The 20,746-nt window shown below is 43.4% G+C and overlaps 1 protein-coding gene across 1 annotated transcript; it reads left to right on the top strand.

Annotated features, from left to right (window-relative positions):
* Positions 1 to 10,431: 10,431 nt before the first annotated feature.
* HOXB9 (homeobox B9) lies at positions 10,432 to 14,426 on the top strand. Its single transcript, XM_044444613.1, has 2 exons — positions 10,432 to 10,942; positions 14,191 to 14,426. The coding sequence occupies exons 1-2, from the start codon at positions 10,432 to 10,434 to the stop codon at positions 14,424 to 14,426; spliced, it is 747 nt and encodes a 248-aa protein (XP_044300548.1).
* Positions 14,427 to 20,746: the final 6,320 nt, after the last annotated feature.

The raw sequence follows: 20,746 nt of genomic DNA, 5'->3' as shown, positions 1-20,746 counted from the left end.
TCCAAAAAAACCAAACACCCACCCCCACACAAAATCCCTCTAAATGGCACCCCTGAGATTTGGACCATAAAGGTCTTTGCTCTTACCCATGATAGCAGTTCCTATAGTCTTATGATACTGAGCATACATACTTAAAGCCACAGAATGCAAGAAGGCTACCTTTCTATTCCCAAATGCCTAGAAGCATGCCCTCTTTTTTCAGAGGGATTAACTTCCAAGTGAACTTGCATGATATTGTACTATTAGCCACCCATTTATTAGAAAACTTCATACAAAATAGGTCAGAACAGAGGAGTTGTTCTTTGGGACATGACAGTAGCATCCCAAAATGTCTAAAGGTTTTGAGGGGGATTCTTTCTCGCTCTCTGGCTCTGGCTCTTTCATATGAATGGCGCTTACTTGAAAAGGAGGACACTACTGCTTTGTACCTCTTAACCTGGCTATGATTTTTCTTTGGTTTTTCTAAGGTCACATAAGGGATATATTTATGTTCAGCAAAAAGGCAGCAAAGTATACCCAAAATGTATGTATATGCAGGCAAATTTGGCAGCATTCCCAGAATTAGAGGAGCAGTGCAGTGGCAGTGGGAGGGGAGAGAAATGCGGCAAAAAGAAAACCGCACAATATTTGCCTTCCACTTTTGTGGAGACGATTATGTGTTATCTTGTTTCTTATGGCTGAATCCTGAACCTGTTACCTGGACATTAAAGCCCATTTAGCTCAGTAATGAAATCTGCTTCCAAATAAATCTGCTCAGATTTACAAATCAAGACTGTAATCACAATTTTGGAAATAAGTTGTGGGGAAAATAAGTTATGGGGAAATCCCTTGTGAGGAAATGTCTTTGGATTCCCAGGCTGTTAATAGGCTTACACGGAAGAGAAGAGCATTTAAATCAATGGGATTTATTTCCAAAACTACATGCTTAATATTGGGGTTGTAAATCTATGAATGTATATTGGCCACAATTAACAATTCACTCCGGAACAGTCCAATTAGCTAGAGCAGGACTGTAGAGCAAAGAGACCGTGGATTGCAGCACTGGCATTTGAATAACAACAGCCAACCCGCAGCATTTCCCGTTTGTGCAGCTTAATTCTAATAAATAAATACATCCATGGTTGACATAAAGTATGACTCACAACCCAGTTAATCCGGAATAGTTTGATTTAAGCAAATTGGATTAACGCCCAGATTCTAACCACATGTATACCATGGTCCTAACCACTGGTTTCAGTGGAGATACTTTCAAGCATCTTTAGCCTTAAATTGACTTGGGTAATAAGCATTTCAATTAAAACTAGGTTTGTGATCACATTTATAATGGGGAAAAAACATTGTTGGGCATTTGGGTTTTCTTTGCTACTAAAAGTGGAGCTGATACGTCATTTCAAGTGGAGGAAAGCAGAGTGTTTTCCCCCCTTAAGAGAGTTGGAAAGAAACCAAAACCCATGATTGCAAGGAAGGAATGAAGAAGAGGAGATGCTGCTGGTAAAATAAGACTGTCCTCTATTCCAAGTTATTTTTTCAGTCTGCTGCTTTCCAGTTACAGGAACTTGATTGTTTCACTGGCAATCCCAAAAAAAGAAAGTAGGATCCATCTTACCTGAAGCCATGTCCAAGTCTTTGCGAAGCACAACATAAATGCATAATGCAGCCTTTGCAAAATGAAAAACACACGCACTCCTGCTGGGCCTCCCCACTACCACCACGCCACATATAGCACATATGAAAGACAATGAACAGTAACTTTTGGCAGATCCAGCCTCTGAAATCCACCATGCTTCACTCTCCCACCCCCACCCCGCCCACACCTCTTATTTTTCTTCCGTTCAGGCCTGCTCCTTCATTCTTCCCAGTGGAGAATGCTACAAAAATGTGGTACCATGTGGAAAGAACATTCTTCCTGTCTGTTTATCTGCCTCTTCCTCATTCCCCTCCTTTAAAAGCAAGGCTTATAAGGAAGCAATACTTCAGGAATCTAAGTATAATGTCCCCACCCCCGTTATTTTACAGTGCAATACTATACTTGTCTGCTCTGAAATAAGTTGTATTGAGTTTGGTAGGATATAGAGGTAAGTAGATGTAGGATTGCAGCTTTCGAATCATGACCCTGAGGTAATTCCCATCAACTTTGCTTGGATTAGCTCCGCAGCCTACAATCCAGTTGAACTGATGAGAAATTAATGGTGGTGGTGATGATGTATCAGAGATATTGGCACTCTTATCCAAAGGTTATTCACTGGAGAAAAAGTCTAATCACGCCTTGCAATGTAAGTGATGCCAGCATTATGCACAGATCCCACAGCTTGCACAGAAGTTCCAGATGGGTGGGGCGCCAAATTGGGATGTAAGCAGATTATATAGTGCCTACCTTAAATTTCCACTAGAATTAAAAATGCTTCCTTGTGAGTAAATATACTTAAGTGTACGTGTGTGCATGTGCATATTAGTCATTATTATTATAGCTTAGAAGCAAGCTTTGACACATTACAGTGAGATTTTAATCAAAATCCATTTTAGGATTAGTTGTTCCCTAAATGATGTCCATTATTCCCCAAAAAGTTCATTCAGTCCACAGTGAGGGCAACTCTGCCTGACTGAATGTTCTTGACAGTAAGTCCCACTGGTTTCCACTGAATTTACTCCTAAATAAGTGAGATTACCCTCCCAGTCCGCAGATCATTTGGCAGATTCTATCCAGCATAGCTTTGTACTGTACAGTGACTTTTTTTTACCAAGAGTTTACTGGCTGAAGTTGTTAGGTGATGTAGATACGGACTGCATCTGGTTATTTTGTGCTCTTCTCATTTTGGAGATGCTCTATGCAAATCTGAATCTAAAGGGTAAACAGATTGGTTTCTATCTAACCAAAATTGACAGTGTTGTCCTAAATGCTTGTTTATTCGGAAGTAAGTTCTATTGCCTCCAGTGGAGCTTAATTCTAGGCAAGTGAGGATGGGCTTTTCCATTTATATGGGTGTGCTCCTCTCCTCTGTTCCCTGGGTTTTTCTGTTCTCTTAGAACTCACACAGGCCTCTAACTGTATAAACTGAGCAATAGCTTTGTTAGAGTCACCAACATTCCTGCAAAGATTGCCTGTAAGCATTCAAGTTCTCTAGAATTCTTCATGGACACAAAGTGGGGAGGGGGATAGAAAAAGAACAGAAAAGCAGTCCAAATATGCAGTCCAAATATACAAAGCAGTCAGGAGGTCTACAGTTCAGACCCAGCCTCAAATGGAGATGGAAGCAAGAGAGCATGATTCCTCCCCCAACCAGCACTGCCATCTTTGTATTTTAAGTAATTTTACAAGAGATCTCTAACTGCTTTATTAACTGCTGAGCTTATAAACCTTGCTTGGCACTGAGATTTGAAACTTAGGTCTAATTTCAGCTCCTGGAGTATTGCTGACATGTGTAAATTGTTTTGTTTTCTTTCAAAGGGGGATTTTTTCTGAATCTCCTTCCCTCCACTTACTCAAATATATATAACTGTACAAAAAACAAATAAAACACACACAAAACCCCAAACTGTAGCATTTGAAACCTTGCATTAGCACAGGAAATGGAGAAGGGTAGATTTCATCCATTAAAAATATGGGGAAAACTTACATAAACATATTTTAAATAAAACAGAGCTTTCAGCTCCAGTACTCCCCCCATCCTCAACACTAAAGCCCCTTTCATAACGCAGAAACAGACTGGAGCAAAGGGTTCATTTCTAAGGTCTTGCCCCCGCCCGCCCCGTGTGCTTGTGCTGGGCTTCTCTTTCCTAATTCTTAGAAAGTCGTGTGTATGTGTGCTGCTTTTAAATGACCAAAATACGAATGTTAGGGAGTTGGCGAGATCCTGAGCGACGACATTCATCTTACTGCCACAGGGAAGACGCCTAACTTTTGTAACGTCTGTTGCAATTAACCCTTTTTTAAATAGCTGGAGCAAGAAGCCGATGCTACAGAAATGAATGGGACTTACTCAGACTCGCGCTCCTAACTTTTAAGCACCCTCAAGGTGAATGGAACATATTCCCCCATCAGGAAGTTTCTGTTAGGCTGAGATCCTGTACATGTTTCCTGGGAAAGAAGTCCCAGGAATTTCAGCCAGGATTCAAGGATATTCGCGCCTGGAATAAAGCCCTTTACCCTTGTCCAAAGCCCACCGCCCACTCGATCCAAAGTTACCCTTGGCCAGCCTATCGGACTATTCTCAGTCTCCGGGTCTGAGCTAGGACTGCAGCCTAAATGCACCCGCTGGAGCGGCGACCCCCCGCCCCGTAATCAAAGGGACTTAAGTTCCAGTCAGACGTGTCCGGATCGAAGCGTTTCCTTGCAGTTCAGGTCGACTGGGCTGCGTCCCCTGTCCGGTGGCAGCCGGGCCTTCCTGCACCAACTGCAGTCCCCAAGGAGGCTTAAAGGAGGCGGCGTGGTTCGCTTGCGCAGCCCGCTGCAGAAGCCCTGAGAACTGCGGCTGGCTCCCAACATGAAAACATCCCGGAACTGGACACCGGTTTTTTAACACGGAAGTCAGCGGGTCTCTTCTGGAGCGAGGCTTGAAGTCCGCGACAGCACCCGCGAAGGATATTGAGGGCACTGCAGTGTATTTCGGTGGGCTCCCAACTTTGTCCCACATGTTAGATTTCGGAAATAAAAATATTGACAGTGGAAAAGGGGCTGGTGGTGCGCTGTTTCTGTGGGGTGAGGGCTACCCTCCGAGTTCTTTCTCTGGTACCAGCTATGATGGATGTCTTGGAGCTTTTAAAAAGAAAATATACAGTATATAGGGATACGAACCTGAGTAGCGCAATAGTGTCTCCGTAAAAAATGGCTCACCCAGAATTTCTACCCCAAGATTCTTATTCAGCAAAAAGCTATTTAATATACAATGGGGCAGTGAAATACGTTGTAATCTGTACATTAAATGAACTTACTGGATATTTTTCGGCATTCAAAGCATCAAGCAGAATGTTAGGTATGAACATCTGGTTTGGCAGTTGTAAATTTTCATAAGAAATGCTTTTTGAAATCCCACCACCACCAATCAAAAGCAATAGAGATTTTCTCACCGTTTTCCCTTTTTGGGTACTCTAAGCAGTTAAAAAATAGAAGAAATTTGTTTGCTTTGTTAGCCATTGAAATCCTATTTATATTTGTAGACAGGTCTTTAAGCTATTTAGACCACAATCCTATGGACACTTACTTCAGAGGAAGCTTCAGTGAATGCAGTAGGTCTTGCTACAGAGTAGACATCCCTAGGATTGCACTGTTAAGAAATGAATAAAACAGAGATTCTCTTTTTCACTTTTGGACTCTATTAACTATGCCAGTTGGATATGTCTAACATACTCCTGTTAACAAACCAGAATTATGCCAACACTACAAACCAAACCCAGGGAGTTAGATTCCATTGACTTCAATCAGCTGCCCCATTGACTTGAAGGTCTTCAGTTTAACTGGGTTTATGTCTGGAGAGCTAGTCACTGAGATATTTGTAATCTCCTGGCAATCCCTGCAGTGGTTATTAAATTGCCCCTTTAAAAATATTGATGTTTGGGGAAAGGCATTCACTCTTTGGTAGATGTTCCTTAGAACTCATTTGGAACTTAATCCTCCAAAAAGGAAAACTATGTCAAGCATGGATCATATTCTGTTATTTTAATATTAATAATAAGCAACTTGGGGAGAGGGAAGTCAGGCTGGTTCCTTTAAGGAAATATACCCCTAAACCTGGTAAAGTAAGTGCTCCTTTCAAAGAATGAACATCAAAAGGGATCTGGTATTGAGCTTCCAACAAAACGATGTGAGGGGGATGACCTACATTCCCGTGCATTAAAAAAAGGCAAAGAGAAGAAATTAAAATTAATACTTCCCTGGATACTGCTCCAACGCACAGGAAGGCAAATGGCTTTAGCCGGTCTTCTTGTGTGGTTTACTTCACTGGGGAATCCCTCAAAGCCCTGGCTTCTACTTCAGGGTAACTCTCCTGAAGTCATTTTGGTATGAATTTATATACTCCAGAAAATTATATACTCTACTGCTGACATGCCTCATAATTATTTATGGGAGGTGCTGGAGGATTTTTCAAGAATATATTCATTACAGGTAAAACATGAACAATTTATCTTGCAAAACACTGAACAGGTGTTTCCTTTCAATTAATGTTCAGTAAATTTCATAGCTACTTAATTTTTTTAATCCCCTCCCCAACAACGGCCACAAATGTCTGTTTATCCATCACTTATCTAAATCCCCGCCAATCAACAAGCTTGTCTTCCCCTTTCCACAATGCCTTTAAATCATCTCTCTTATATTTTTGATGCTTAAGGATCTGGAGGGCACTTCCAAATCAGATTGATTTTTAAAACATCAGTGATTTCTGGAATGCCATAAAACTGCATGCTTTATTTTCATGCATACTTTGTTTTCAGTTTTAATTACACTGGGGTGCTTTTTTGTCCAGGAAAAAAACAACAACTCCCTAACTCTTGCTGAAGTTTTATGAGGAAAGAAAGAAAGAAATTAAGGAAATCAGGAATTGTATACACTGTACACTGTTCTCAGTGGGACATCGTTTAGAGAAAATATTTGGTGGATTGCCCATATTTTAAACAAGATATTATTTAAAGGGGTTTGGGCTTTTTGCAAAGATTATTCTCAAAGTCAGTGAAGTAAGTAAGTCAGAGTAACAACATTGGACACTGATGATAGGCAAAGGAGAACAGCGGTGTTCCAAAGTGTGGCTAAACATAAACAGAGCTTGGATAGCCTTGAAGATTATTATAATTCTCCAACAGACTCCAACATTTTATCCCAAATGCAGCATGATTAATTTTGTGTCTTATTGTTGCCACATCAGGAACACAGTCCAGCAAAATGCAAATACTTTGGAAGCTGCAGTCCCATAGCCAGTGTTGGGGAGCAAGCCCCATTGATCTCAATGGGACTGTCTTTTTAGTAGGTAAATACAAGAGAGTGTTGCCTATCCCATTGGCAAGTGTGAAAGGTAAGCAGTAGCTTAGTTATCTAGTTGAAACCAATGGAATAAAAAAGTCTCTAAGTTTGATGGGACATGCATAAGTCTGCAGCTCTGTATAGACTGACTTGGAATTAAATGCCATCAAGCTCATTCTTTCAGCAGAATAAACATGCATATAGGACTCGGCAGTAGTATGCAATAGACTTTCCTTCTTACGTTCGCTTGGTGTGACTGCTATCAGAAAATGTATCTGGAAGTGGATGAAACCAAGAAGAATTTAGATACTGGTTTCAGGTGTTACTTCAGTTACCAAAAGAAAAAGCACTTCTGTCTGTCTAATCCTCTCTGTATGCATACACATGTATGTGCCATTCCCTAACTCAGCTGACCTATTTTTCATCTGTTTTCTTATTTCCCTCTCCTCCTAACCCCGCATAACTGACCGACCTTTTCTGTTGCAATATTTCTAACTTGGAAGTAGGTTTTACTGCTTTCAAAGCAACTGACTTCCAGTTAAGTATTCTCTGGACTGCAGTCATTCTCTCTAGTTTATTTTAATTATTGTTATAGCATTATAAAAATCTGTGTTTTGAAAAAGAAGTCAACTTCTCTTTCCTTCCTGATCCTTTTGAATTTATCAATATACTTCTCAGGTCTGCTTCATACTTCTCAGGTCTGCTTTATCACCTACCAACCTAATACGTTTGCATAAAACATACTTAGACTCCCTCCCTCCCTCCCTCCCTCCCTCCCTCCCTCTCTCTCTCTCTCTCTCTCTCTCACACACACACACACACACACACACACACTTTGAGAGGAGAATACTTGAGGGAAATGACAATTTTCTTTTGTATGTACTGCACTTGCTGTTGCTGGGCTTATTCTCCTCATGGAAATAATTGTGCTCTATAAAAAGGAGTCGCCTTCACTCGAGGGGAACTCTGAGTGCGGAACGCTTTTTCTTTTCTACAGTAAAAGGAAATACCTTTTCCCTTCACCAATATTGAAAATTTCGGTGCAGCTGTTAGAACCAAGCACACGGGACAATGCTTAGTGCTAAGTGAACCAAGGGTCTCTCCCTCCCCCTCCCCCTCCCTCCCTCCCTCTCTAAAACTGCTGGAAGAGTTGAGGGTCGAGGCCACTTCAAAGCTCTCTCGAACACTTCCTACTCCGCTAGAAAGAAAATGGAATCCGCTACATTGCAAAATATTAATTTACGATAGGCATTATGTGAGCTAGTTGACAGAGAGAGCCAGTGCGATCCGTAAGGCAGTCAAACTGAAGGACATTGAAATAAATCAAGTTTTATCCTGTTGACACAGCCTGCAGTCCTAAATATACTTACTTGGAAGTAAATGCCACTGGGTGGCAGGGAGTGGACATAAACTTGCACGTAATTGTGTTTAGATCTGGATATCAGCCTATCCTTCCCAGCCGCTTAGTTGAATAGTGCTCCTTTGGAGCAAATGTCTTGTGAGAGGGTGCTGGGATCCTTCACTGAAATCCAAAAGGGTTTGGGTCTCACTGAGCTGGATCCGGAGCATCCAGGGGGCTTGCGGAGGGAGAGGGGACGGAGTCAGATCAGCTCTGAAATGTTCAAGACACAGCCCCCGCTCCTTTCCTTCCCCTTTTTTTAAACACCCTCCTTTTCCACAGGCAGTAAATTCAAGGCTATAAAAATCAAAGGAAGCTAATGTAAGTTTTATTCAACTATTTAACCGTCTCAAGTCTAACGCCTTCTGTAAGGAAACAAAGAAGATCAGTACCGGATTGGACATTTTACAAGGGCAGTAAAATTAAAGTGCGTGTCTATGGCGGGGAGGGAAGGAGGCGAGAGGGCTGTTACCGCAGCGGTGCAGCCGAATAGCCCGCAACGCAACGCAACGCAACGCAGCCGCCTCTCCGCTGCCTTCAAAACAAACCGGGCTGCCGCCTCTCGGAACCCGCCGAGCCCCCCTCGCTCGCGGGATCGGTCGGTCGCTGGGTCGATCGGAATCCCGAGACCGGCTGAGATTTACTCATGCAGACAAAAGAAACATACTGCAGTTTGGAAGCCAGACCCGCACGTTATGTGCCCGGCTGTATTCACACACACACATGCATGCGGGCGGGCGGGCGGGGGGGGGGGAGCTGTAGGGAGCCGGTGTCTTTTAATTATATGTTTATCATATAATTACTGTGCTATTCGGTACTTCGCGCTTCTCGTATAGTTCCTATGGCTTCTCCCTGGAAGCAATAGATTGCACTCAGGCATAGCAATCGACATGCAGATCCATGCCCGAGGATCCACACGGGCATCTATAATCCACATGCGGCAGAGTTTAATAGAAAATACACAGAGACCTTAGTATATGCAGACCCTTGACAGCTAAGGTTTCCCGAAAGAGAGGAAGGCAACATGACCAGGAAACAGCCCGCTTCTCGAAGCTGCACCGAGAGTTCTCTGACAGCCTGCGACTGCCCATCTACCACCGCAGGATTAGTAATAATGCTGATGGAGATCATTTTAAAAAGAAGGAAGGAAGGAAACCTCTCGCGTGCATGCACCTAAAAGCTTTTCATTGTGACCTTGCCAGGTATCACTGCCTCGCCCTCTTTTAGAAAACTTTAAAGGAAAGCAAGCACATTTTTTAATTGGCTCCCCCCCCCCCCAGATAAGTAGCATTGGAATATTGAAGGAGAGTGATCGAGTCTAGAATGGCAGTTTATAGATCTGATGGTGGGATGCGGAGAGGTGCGTGGGGGTGGGGGCTGCCTGCGGAGGGAGGGAGGGAGGGAGGGAGAGAATTCCCCAGAAGGGGATTATTGAAGGCAAAGAGAGGGCAAAACTCAGCATTTCTCTTTCATGTTTCAGAAGCCAACCCCCCCCACAAAAGAGAGGGGGGAGGAGGATACATGCCCCCCGCCGCCGCAGGATCCACCCCCCCGCACACCCACGCCACGTAACCTCCCCTCTCTGGCCACCCCCCACCCTTGGCACTGTACGTTTCGCGCTTTCTGAACTCCCGACGTTTTGCAACATTGCATCAACATAACACAATCCATCCTTGATATGGAATGCGGAGGGCGGTTTGACAGCCCAGCGCAACCCCCTCCGCCAGGATTGATTTACGCCCGCCCTGACGCTTTATCAGCCTCACGAAAAAAGTTTGACCAATCATTTTGCTGGAAGCTCCCAACCCGGCAGTCCCGACTGTACTTTTTCTTGGCTAGGAAGTTGATGCTGGAGGAGGAAAAGGGGCTAAGCGAGAGTGTCGCCTGGTGTTCGTGTGTGTGTGTGTGTGTGTGCGCGCGCGCGTGCTTTTTTTACAGCTGCCCCCCCACCCCCATACCCTAATATCTGTAGAGCCAGCTTAACTGGAGATCTACTCCTCTCTCCTTTTTTTATTGCTTGCTCGGTTCCTTGGTTCCTTGCTTTCCCCTTCATTGAACCGCGGGGCTCGTATGATGTCCGAGAATGTCCATTTCTGGAACTCTTAGCAATTATTATGTCGACTCCATTATAAGTCATGACAGCGAAGACTCTCCCGCCGCCAAATTCTCTTCCGGGCAGTATTCAAACTCCAGGCAAACTACCCACCCTGAGCACCTCGAGTTCCCCTCCTGTAGTTTCCAGCCCAAATCCTCCGTTTTCAGCGCTTCCTGGACGCCTCTGACGCCACACACTGCCGCCGCCCTTCCTTCGGTCTACCATCCCTACATCCAGCATCAAAACATCCCTACATCCGATAGCAGGTATCTACGGAGCTGGCTGGACCCAGTGCCCCGCACAGAAAACATAGCCGGGCAGGGACCAGTTAAAACAGAGCCGCTGCTGGGACACCCCGGGGAGATCCGTAAACAGGGGACACAGGAGTACCATTTAGACACTTCTGCTGGAAGGGAAGGGATCGCTTCCAATCAAAGGCCCAGCTTCGAGGACAATAAAGTTTGTGAAGGAAGCGAGGACAAAAGCAGGCCAGATCAAAGTAAGTTATAAAAAGTGAGGAAGTAAACAGCATAAAAACCTAAGAGGGGGTGTCATAAAACGGCACAATGGGCGAGGAAAGCTTTAAAAAAAAACAAGTCTTAAAAGAGAAAGCTCCCCCTTTACCCACAGAACTCTGCTGGCGCTAATCTGGGATTGGGGTGGGGTGTATGTTCCGTAGAATGAGCTGCTTATTGAGATTTTGAAGAACTTCTGTGAAATGTCATGTGTGGTACGGGGGGGGGGGGTGAGTTTTGACCTTCCTCGCCCAGTGGTTAGAAGAAGCCCAACTTGCTATGTGTTGGTCTTTTCTTCTTTATACAGAAATTAGCGGTGGGGACAGGCGACCATAAAAGATTGGGATGCGTATTATGTAGTCTGCCTGCCTGTCTGGGCGCGCGCGTAGGGAAGGGAAGGGAAGGGAAGGGAAGGGAAGGGAAGGGACGAAAACGTGGGGAAGATATTTGTTTTTTAAAAGCGACGAGAAGAAGTTCACGTGGAGAAGTAAGGAGGGGGCTTTGTTGTTCTGCTGACCCTGTTTACCTTGAAAGACCCCCGATTCCTTACGTTGCTTTTTCTTCTGTCACTCCGTCTTTCTGATTGTTAATTGTTGTTTGTTTATGAAATGCATCCGACGTGCGTATGAATATTTCAGAGCCTCCGCTGCCGCTGTGCCCCCCCCCCACCCGCCAAAAAACAGTAAAAGAGGGAAACGAGCTTAATTGGGTTCTTCTTTTATTTGCTATTGGGAACAGACTGGCAAACTCTTAAACTTAATCGTGTGCTTCTTTTTGCAACCTGGTGGTGGCTATTATCCCCCCCTGCACACACACACACACACCTTAGAGGAAAAATCTAGTCAAAAGGAAGGGGGGAGGTACAAAAATATAATCATCTTTGCCTCTTACGTGTTCTTCTGCAAGGTGAAGACGAGGTGATTCGGTCCGTTCTCAGAGGCTCTTGCCCAGTGTGGGGTTTCAAACAACCGAAGAGTATTTTGGTGGTGTGAAAAAGACTCCTTGGCGGTTTTAAAATCGGAGTGCCCGTAATTTCTCCCAGGCGATTTGCTCCTTCAGAAGTTTAAGAAAAAACCTAACCCTGCTGGCTTCTAACCCCAACCCTTCTCAATGTATCTATTCACAGTGTTGTTAATTAATAATGTTACTGTTCATGGTGTGTATGTATGTATATTTTTCATGTGAGTCCCCTTTCCCAGACAAAGTCGAGAAACAGTTGTGCAATTCTGTTTGTCTTCTTAGTCCGGCGACAGCTGCCCCGCTCGGTGGGAGAGGGCGAAAATCACGCGTTTTGTGTTGGGCTCCGGGCAGAAAATCTTGATCAAAACAGTCAAGAAGCGATGGAAGGTTAAAAAAAAAAAAAAAAAAAGCTTATGTGCCCGTCTACCCTCCTCCCTCCCCCATTTTCTCCCCAGCCCCGGGATTGAAGATAGATAAAAACCTTGCCCAGGAAAACCGCTCGATTCCAGAGGACCAGGGCGCCCCTGGGCGTCCTGTGCATTCTAGCTTAGAAGGTATGTTTGCTCGTGTATGGAGAGAACGGGGAAAGGAAGGAAAGGGGGCGGGGGGCATCCTTCCTAGAGCAGGACTGATGCCTGGGCATTATCTCCCCTTGCTGAGCGGGTTTTGCCATTGCCTCCCCAGGATGTTCGCCCTGCGAGAGAAAATTGCGTCTCTGGATCTAGCCATGGCGTGGTTTCTTTGTTTTGGTTTGGTTGGTTTTCTCTGAAAGAGCAGCATGTCAGCGGAATATTTCTCTTTTTTCTCCCTGTTTGGAGAATCATGTGAAATGAAAAATGTTCTTGCTTTTCTGGTGGTGTGTCCTCGAAGTGCCAGGAAATCTCACAGAAACCCCCATTCCCCCCCCCCCCCCCCAGGACGCGTGCAGTCACACATGTTCGAAAAGAGGGCATTTGGTCGAGATTGCATCCAAACGCCATTAAAAAATAGGTAGCGGTATCAATTATTAACAGCGTGCCTCTCCTTTAATATTTAATTCTGCCTCTTCGGGCCAGTCCCTTCTGTGGAGGAAGTGGCTGCGGGGATTTGCACGGAAAGGGAAGCGAATCCGCCTCGCAAAACGCCAAACCAAAACAACAACAACAAAAACCCCCAGGCATATCATTTGACTCAGAAGGACATGTCATTCCGGCCCCGCTGAACAGGGACCCAAGCCTGGGGAGGGGTGGGGGGTTGTAAAAAATTTCTGCAGGCGTCCAGGAAGTCGAGCAGAAGTTTGGTTGGCTTTATACTCTCACACTTCCGCGTTTGATTCTTTTGCCATTGAATGACAATTTCACTTTTTTTTTTTTTTTTGAAAGACAGGCCATCATCACAGAGCCAGCCGGACTGGCCTGACTATTAGCATGCACATGCGTTATGCTTTTGCTACCTCACAGATCCGCTCACAGCGACTTTACTAACGAGTAGACCTATTGCTATGTATGGTATTGCACAGAGGTGCAGTACTCCATACCAGCCACAGTCCTCGCCCCTGCTTGGCCCTCTGCAGAGGCACCTCAGCATTTCACTGCTTCTCAAATGGCGACACGGGACAACATCGCATCCGTGCTCACAGCACCCGGTCCGCTCTGCATGCGCTGCACAGGAGCTGTCCCCGTGAACTTTGCCTCCTGGTATTTTACCCCAGGGTGTTGGGAAGACGATGATGTACATGCCTTTTCCAGGCAACAGCGACTAGGCGATTTCTTTCCCCATTAGCATGGTAGAAAATAGCGTGTCACGATTTTTTTAAAAAAGAAAAAGATGCCAAAGCAGAAGAACCAGGAGAGGGAGTGCTAAATTATTCATACTTCTAGATGAATTAGTTTGTATATCTGTGTAGGCAAGACGTGCGCTGCATCCCCTAAAGATGTGTGAGAAAGACTTGTCTTCCCATAGCCTTAGTATGAAAATGGATCCTTCCTTTCAACAGCTGCGCGATATGCAAGCATCTCTCACCACTTCCCCATGCAGGCAAGTGCCCAGGTTACCCTTTGGTCCTTGCATCACCTCCTGCCCATACACGTTTGCACCTTTGCACACAAATAACAACATGTGAGTAGGTGTGCTTGGTACAACTGTTTCGGCTGCACTCAATAAAAGTTGGTGGCTGCCCACTTCCTAAATGTCAGTCTTCTTTGCCCAGTTCAATAGTTGGCCAAAAGTCCTTCTGAGAAGCCAGGGGGCTTTGGGGGCACTTTCTGACGGGTCTCTGCTGTTTCTCTTTCAGGTAATCCTGCAGCCAACTGGTTGCACGCACGCTCCTCCAGGAAGAAACGATGCCCCTACACAAAGTACCAGACCTTGGAACTGGAGAAAGAGTTTCTGTTCAATATGTACCTCACCAGGGACCGTAGACATGAAGTGGCCAGGCTGCTCAACCTGAGCGAAAGACAAGTCAAAATCTGGTTTCAGAATCGAAGGATGAAGATGAAGAAAATGAACAAGGAACAGGGCAAAGAATGAAGATTCCCTATCTTTCCCCCCAGCCCCCACATATGCATTCACCCTCTTCTCTCCCCCTCTTCTGGCCCCATCTTGAAACTTATGTTGTATTTATGGGCCATGACTTCCCCAGTGGTGCCAAACCAGGAACAGCCTGCCTGGGGCATGCAAGAAGAACTCATAACAATTGCACCTGTTTGTTTCCATTGGGTCCTTTTCAGTTTTTAAAGATATTGGCCAGGTAATGCTAGTTTGGGGTATGTTTAATTGGGGGTTGCTACTTCTTGTAAAGTAAATGATGATAGCTTCAACTTTATGCAGAAGTGGTTTCTCTGGATGGTCTTCACAGGGCCACTTATACCATAATCCTATACATTTTTACTCTGAAGTAAGTCCCACTGAGTTCAATGGAGCTTACTCCCAGGTCAGTGTGCATAGGACTGCAACTTTGACTATCCCCTACCAGTAAAAAGAAAACTGTCAAGGAAGCTGTCCCAAACTAAGTCACATCCCACCTGGATCTTGATTTGAACCAGTTGCTCTGAAAGCAACTGGGAGCTGAGAGACAGCAATGGAGCATTAGTTCCAGGGGTATTTTGCCCCACATTCCCATTTTGCCTCTCTCTTCCTAAAGTGGGGAAGATCATCCCAAAATTCTCTACAAGGGGAGAACCTGATGGAAACATCACTGACACCCATTCAACCCACCAACTTTTCTGGGAGTTTGGTCATTTTCTTGCATGCCAGAAGAAGTTCCATTGCACGTATAATCTCTCCTGCCTTCTTTAACACAGAGTTACCTGCTGACTATGAAACAAAAGGTTCTTTATCCACCAGTGTCACTTCACTTTCACCAATGAAGCTTGTGAGAGAAACCATCCAAAGGCGCAAGAGTACACAGTCTCTTGCAGTCTCTCATTCTTTTCAGTGGGTTGTCTCAATGGGTCAGTCTAACTCAAGCTGGGTTTACTCTAAGTAGGATTGACACCGGCTACAACCCAGTAGGTCTGTGCAGGAAAACTTCCCATATGCTGTCAAGAAGGTTCTGACTTTTAAGGAATATTCGATGGGTCAGGAAGCAGAACTGTTTTAATTGGGGTGCAGGCGGAGGGGAAACAACACCATAGCTTTCTAAAAATGATGAGAAAGCTTTCTGTTCCTAATGCCTATTTATAATTTATTGTAAAAATGAATATTCAGAAAACCATTCAAGTGCCAAGCGTGGTATGGGGCCTCTGGATTTTTCTCCCCCACCCCTTCCAATCAGGTCTCTGCTAAGAAATTTTAATACTTGAATGTTATAGGAATGTTTTTCGTTTGCACCCCATTGTTCCTGGAAGACAGATTCATCTTTCACGTTCACCTGAAAACTAACTTTGAGTGGCATACAGGTGTTTTGATTACTTTTTGGGTGGGTGCTTTTTGAAAATGTAATAGATATACTTCCACATTGTTTACAAAATGAATTCCCATTTCATATTCAAAGGAAGGGGGCTCTCATCTCTAAAAATCCTACCCCCCTCCCTTTAAAGTCTGTTTCCCTTATGGCTGTTTAAATTAGTTCCCCCCCCCCTTTGGTTGGACTTGGGGTGGGGGCAGTAGGGTAATTAAGTAACTTTAGTCCAAGGTGCTTATGTGGTGTGTGTGGTTTTTTGTTTTTATTTTCTGTTTCTCTAGAGAAAATGTGTTTGTGATTGTGCTTTTGTGAATGTTCCACTTGTTTTCTGTGGCTTTTAGGAATATAAAATGGGGTCTATATACCTCTTCGTTCCAGATCTGGTGAGGAATATACATAAGTAAACCTATTCCCCACGCTTTTGCATTCTTCCATTTCGAGTTTTCACTGTTAGAAATAACACCATTATGTGGTGAAAAGTTTTCATAACATAACAAAGGGGATGGGAAATTGAAAGAGAGAGTGACAGAAAGAGAGCAAGAGAGTGAGAGAGGAAATTAATGTCTATCTTTCAGAATCTTTCTAGACAAAACAGTCCCAGCAGAGAAATCTAATTTCATAGAGTGTTGTATAGAATTTTTATACCTTTTTGCCTGGTGACAAGCAGTTCTTTAGGAATTTGATAGGCATATTTTAATCTTTCAAAATAGCATTGCGTAACTTGAAGGATTTTCTGAAGATGAGGTACAAATAAATCTTTTAGGGTGTAGTTCAGTGTAAAAAATATTCTGCATTTTTAAAAGGAGGGTTTAGTGGAGGGGGTTTAAAAATCCTTTTCCTCAAAACCCTTGGAGTGCTTGGATAGGTTTTCTTCTGTGGGTGCAGAACAAATCTACAAGGCAAAAGGTAGGCGAATTGCTTCTTATAGCTTAGCAGTTTAACTTTAGCCTGTCCTAGTGGCTTAAATAAGTCAAACTTCGCATTGTCTTACAAATCCAATTTCATAATGGAATTTCCAAGGAAGTGTCCCATTTTCTTTTTCTGCTTGTAAAACTAAAATCGGAGGTGTTGTTTTGTTTTAACTAGTATTATCATCATTAAAGTGTTCGTATTGGGCCAGCTGAAGTTTGGTAGAATTCTGTGGTGTATCTGTGTTTCATTATTCGCTGGTGCCTCAAATGAATCTTAAAATGAACTGGAAACACGGAGTATCTTTGAAGACTCACCCCAAATCCTTTCAAAGCTAACATTAACATTTTGTAAAGAAGCCCATCTCCATACAATGTATTAGCATAATCACTCATTTTAGTCCTACAGTCATTCAAGATCTTATTAGTGAAGTCAAGAGACGTTTTTTAAACTGCATTTTTGCTGAAGCATGGATTAGTAAAAGAGCTAGTGGATCTTGTTAGATAAAATTCTATCTAAGGGGAACAAATGTTGCACACCCTTTATTGTTTCTTCTGTTCCATAGGATCAAACGTATTTTCCACAGTTATTTAATGCTTCCAAATAAAAATTGATTTTGGAGGGGAGGACCCCAACTATTTCTCATTGTGTTATGCTGCCTCTTCTAGAACTTCAGAAATGTTTGTAATCGTATTTGTTTTCTTTAGTGGCTTTTAAAGGTGCATTCTAAAGATCTGGACTGTTTTTTACATTCTGTTATTGTCTGTTCCGAAGTTCTCCCTTTTTAAAATGTCACATAGAAAATCCAGCAAGAATTCATTTTCAGTGTACCTTTGTTTCCTTCCCTGTGTTAAACAAGTTGTATGTCTAAATCCATTCAGCAAAGCAGAAATAAAGCAGTTCTTCGTCTTTCAATTTGTGGCCATTATTATTACTTTTAAACCAAAACTAAAAAGGAGTGGGTGGGTGGATGGATGGAGTATGTAGAAGAACTGTGTTTACACATTGCAGTATAGGGAGGTTTTTACATGCAATCTAACAATGGTGTCCTGAAGACGGTATGGCAAATGTCCTTTTTCACTGCCCAAGACAAGACAAGAAAAAGCATAATCGAAATCCTGAAAGGTGTATTTTGCCAAATAATTATTTCGAATGCTCTGCAAGCTTTCTTGTAATTCTGTGTCCTTAAAGTTATTTTTACTCTATGCCTCCAACTGAACCATTTCACACTGGGAAAGGATATTAGAGCTTTGCTACTTTTATACTCCAAAAGCTCAAAAATCAGCCAGCAGGAAAGAAAGGCAAACAACCACAATTTCCTTCAACAGTACCTTGGAAATATAAAATTAGGTCAGGTCAAAGGGATGGAGACGCACCGCACGGTATTTTCACTGTGATGTCTTAAAAATAAGTAAATGCAATATTTATTTATTTGATAAACTCTGGAAAGAGAAGGAAAAGGTGGCTGGAACTTACTGGACTAGAAGTGGGAGAGTAGCTTGTCATAAAAGAGAGAAGAAAACTCTGCGCAGTAGGCTGCAATAAAAGAATATGACCGCCATAAAATTTTATAGGGTATAAATTTCTGAAGGTTAAGGAACTAAGCAACTGTAAAGCAAACAAGAGTAGAAAACTTTCAGAAGCCCCTAAATTACTACGATGTCCTGAGAAAGAAGGTGGGAGAGGAGATGGCGGGAGTAAGGAGGAAAAATAAGGTGTGCGTTTTTGTCTCATTCACCCAGAAAGAAGGAACTCTTGAAATAATAATAAAAAAGCAGGTCTGAAGAGAGAGAGAGAGAGAGAGAGAAAGCCTTTGTTAATTTATTCCCTTGTAGTGGATCCTGTGAACATGCAGCGTTCTGGATTGCTTCATCCATTGTCTAGTGCTTCTTATCACTTCCAAGCTGCCAGCACGCTGGACCATAAACTCCACCCCCCCAAACACACACACAGACACACACACAAACACCCCCCCCCCCCCAGATATAGACACCGACCCCAAAGTTCTGGCCAGACGTCTGGGTTTTGGAAAGCTTTTCTCCAGTCTTTTAAAATCTATTTACAACCTAAGCTTTCCCCCCATCAAGAGCAGAATACTTCAATTGTTTAGTCTTGAGCTTTGAAACAATGGTGGTTTTTCAAAAGCGAAATCCCAGCCAGCCTCGTGTCTCCCTCCCTTTCCCTCTCTCTCTCTCTCTCTCTCTCTCTCTTTCTCTCTCTCTCTCTCTCTCAATCTCGCTCTCTTTTATTGCCTCGAAAACGACCGGATGGAAAGTAGTGCGGTAGAGCAAATCGAGGGACTTCTGAGAAGGGAACAGGCGCTCCCTTCCCACTCACAATCATATGCGGAATCTGATAATTCCATAAATGATTTATCATATGCACAGTGCTTTAAAATGCACACAAAGGGAAAGAAAGAGAGGGCGCGTACAGCAAATCTGCCTTCCCTAACCTATCTTTGTTTATTGGCCGTACATACATACATACATACATACAAAAATATGCGCGTTGTGTATTTTTTTAAAAGTGTCTTACAACGAATGATCGTTAGATGGTGCTGTTACTCCACTTTAGAACTCGCCGTCTAGCTGCTTATTTGGTTTCATTGCCTCTTGGGTCCCCAGCACCTTGATTTCATTAGGAACAATAAACGGAATTGTTGCTCAAACCCATTGTGAATAAATCCCCCGACATAAAATATAGGTTCAGTTAGGGCAATCTCGCCGTCTCTCTTCAGAAGGAATATGCATTTTAGTCCATCTGATGATGAAGATGCAAAAAGGTGCTTGTTTGTTCTCCATTTAAAAAGAAAAGAAAAACAACCGCCCCCTTGCTTAACAAATGGGGTGGTAACTTCTCTTGCACAAGCCCCTTTGAATGAAGGCAGAATACGGAAGAGCTTCTGCGAGGGAACATCCCTTCTGTGTTTCTATACTGTGTATTTAGTGTCTGGATTAAGTTCTCTCTCTCTCTCTCTCTCTCTCTCTCTCTCTCTCTCTCTCTCTCTCTGTGTGTGTGTGTGTGTGTGTGTGTGTGTGTGTGTGTGTGTGTGTGTGTGTTACACCAAACAAGCAAACACAAACACAGCATTCCTGGGGATGTCATTCCAGTCCTCTGTGTGGTTGGTGGTATCAAAAGATCACAATGTCTCTTTTTCAAAATTTTCAAAATCTAGGACTTATTTCTCAGAAAGGATGGGTGGGTCCCAGGTTTGGGGAAAGGGATGGTGTTGTCCATTCCATGCATGTCCCATTATCCTTGGGCTGGGATCTCAGTGGAACACACCTGTGCAATGTCTGCCAGCACCGTTCAAGAGCTGATCAGATTGCCGGACCTACTGGTTTTCTACATGTCCTCTCCCAGCTTCTGGTGAACCTTGCCAGTGATGCGAGGTCCTGATGTTTGGTGGGTATGTAAATGCAAAAATCAAAACAGGAGCTGGTAATATTAAAAAGGAATCGGAAAGTGAGATGAATTTACCCTTTGAATTAATTTCTTTGGCCCAAGAGGCATGCACCAAGCATGCACCAAGTTTTGCTTCCGTAAGTTTGTTTTTCTAAACCCCTCTTTCAACTCCACCTCTTTGAAACAATAAACATTATTGATATAAAATACACCCCTTGTTAGACAAAAAGAACAACACCAGAGAGAAGTAGAAACATTCAGAATGTGATCCCATTTTAATAACAGCATTCTATTGAAAGCTTACAGCCTTTTTTTGGGAGAAGAACATATGCAGACATGTGATGCACAGTTAGGTTAAATGACACAAATCCTATTTACAGCAGTACAAAACCAAAGGAAGGAGGGAAGAGAATCAGAACCTGAAGACCTCCCCATCTCAGTCGCAAATCGCCAATTCCATCCAAAAGGCAAATTTCAGCCACTCTGACGGTATAGAAGCTGCAATCCTTTAACCAGCAGTGGCTTGTACAAATTAATAGAAAACCCCCTGGAAACAACCACCACCAAAAACTCATGGAGCTATAAAGTAATGTGAAGTTACAGTTTACCAAGTGATGTATTTTGGGGAAAG

The sequence above is a fragment of the Varanus komodoensis genome, unplaced genomic scaffold, assembly GCF_004798865.1.
Source record: "Varanus komodoensis strain SLA01 unplaced genomic scaffold, ASM479886v1 scaffold45, whole genome shotgun sequence".
Lineage (NCBI taxonomy): Eukaryota > Metazoa > Chordata > Lepidosauria > Squamata > Varanidae > Varanus > Varanus komodoensis.
Note: the sequence above shows the minus strand (reverse complement) of the source record. Positions and strands in the feature narration are given on the sequence as shown.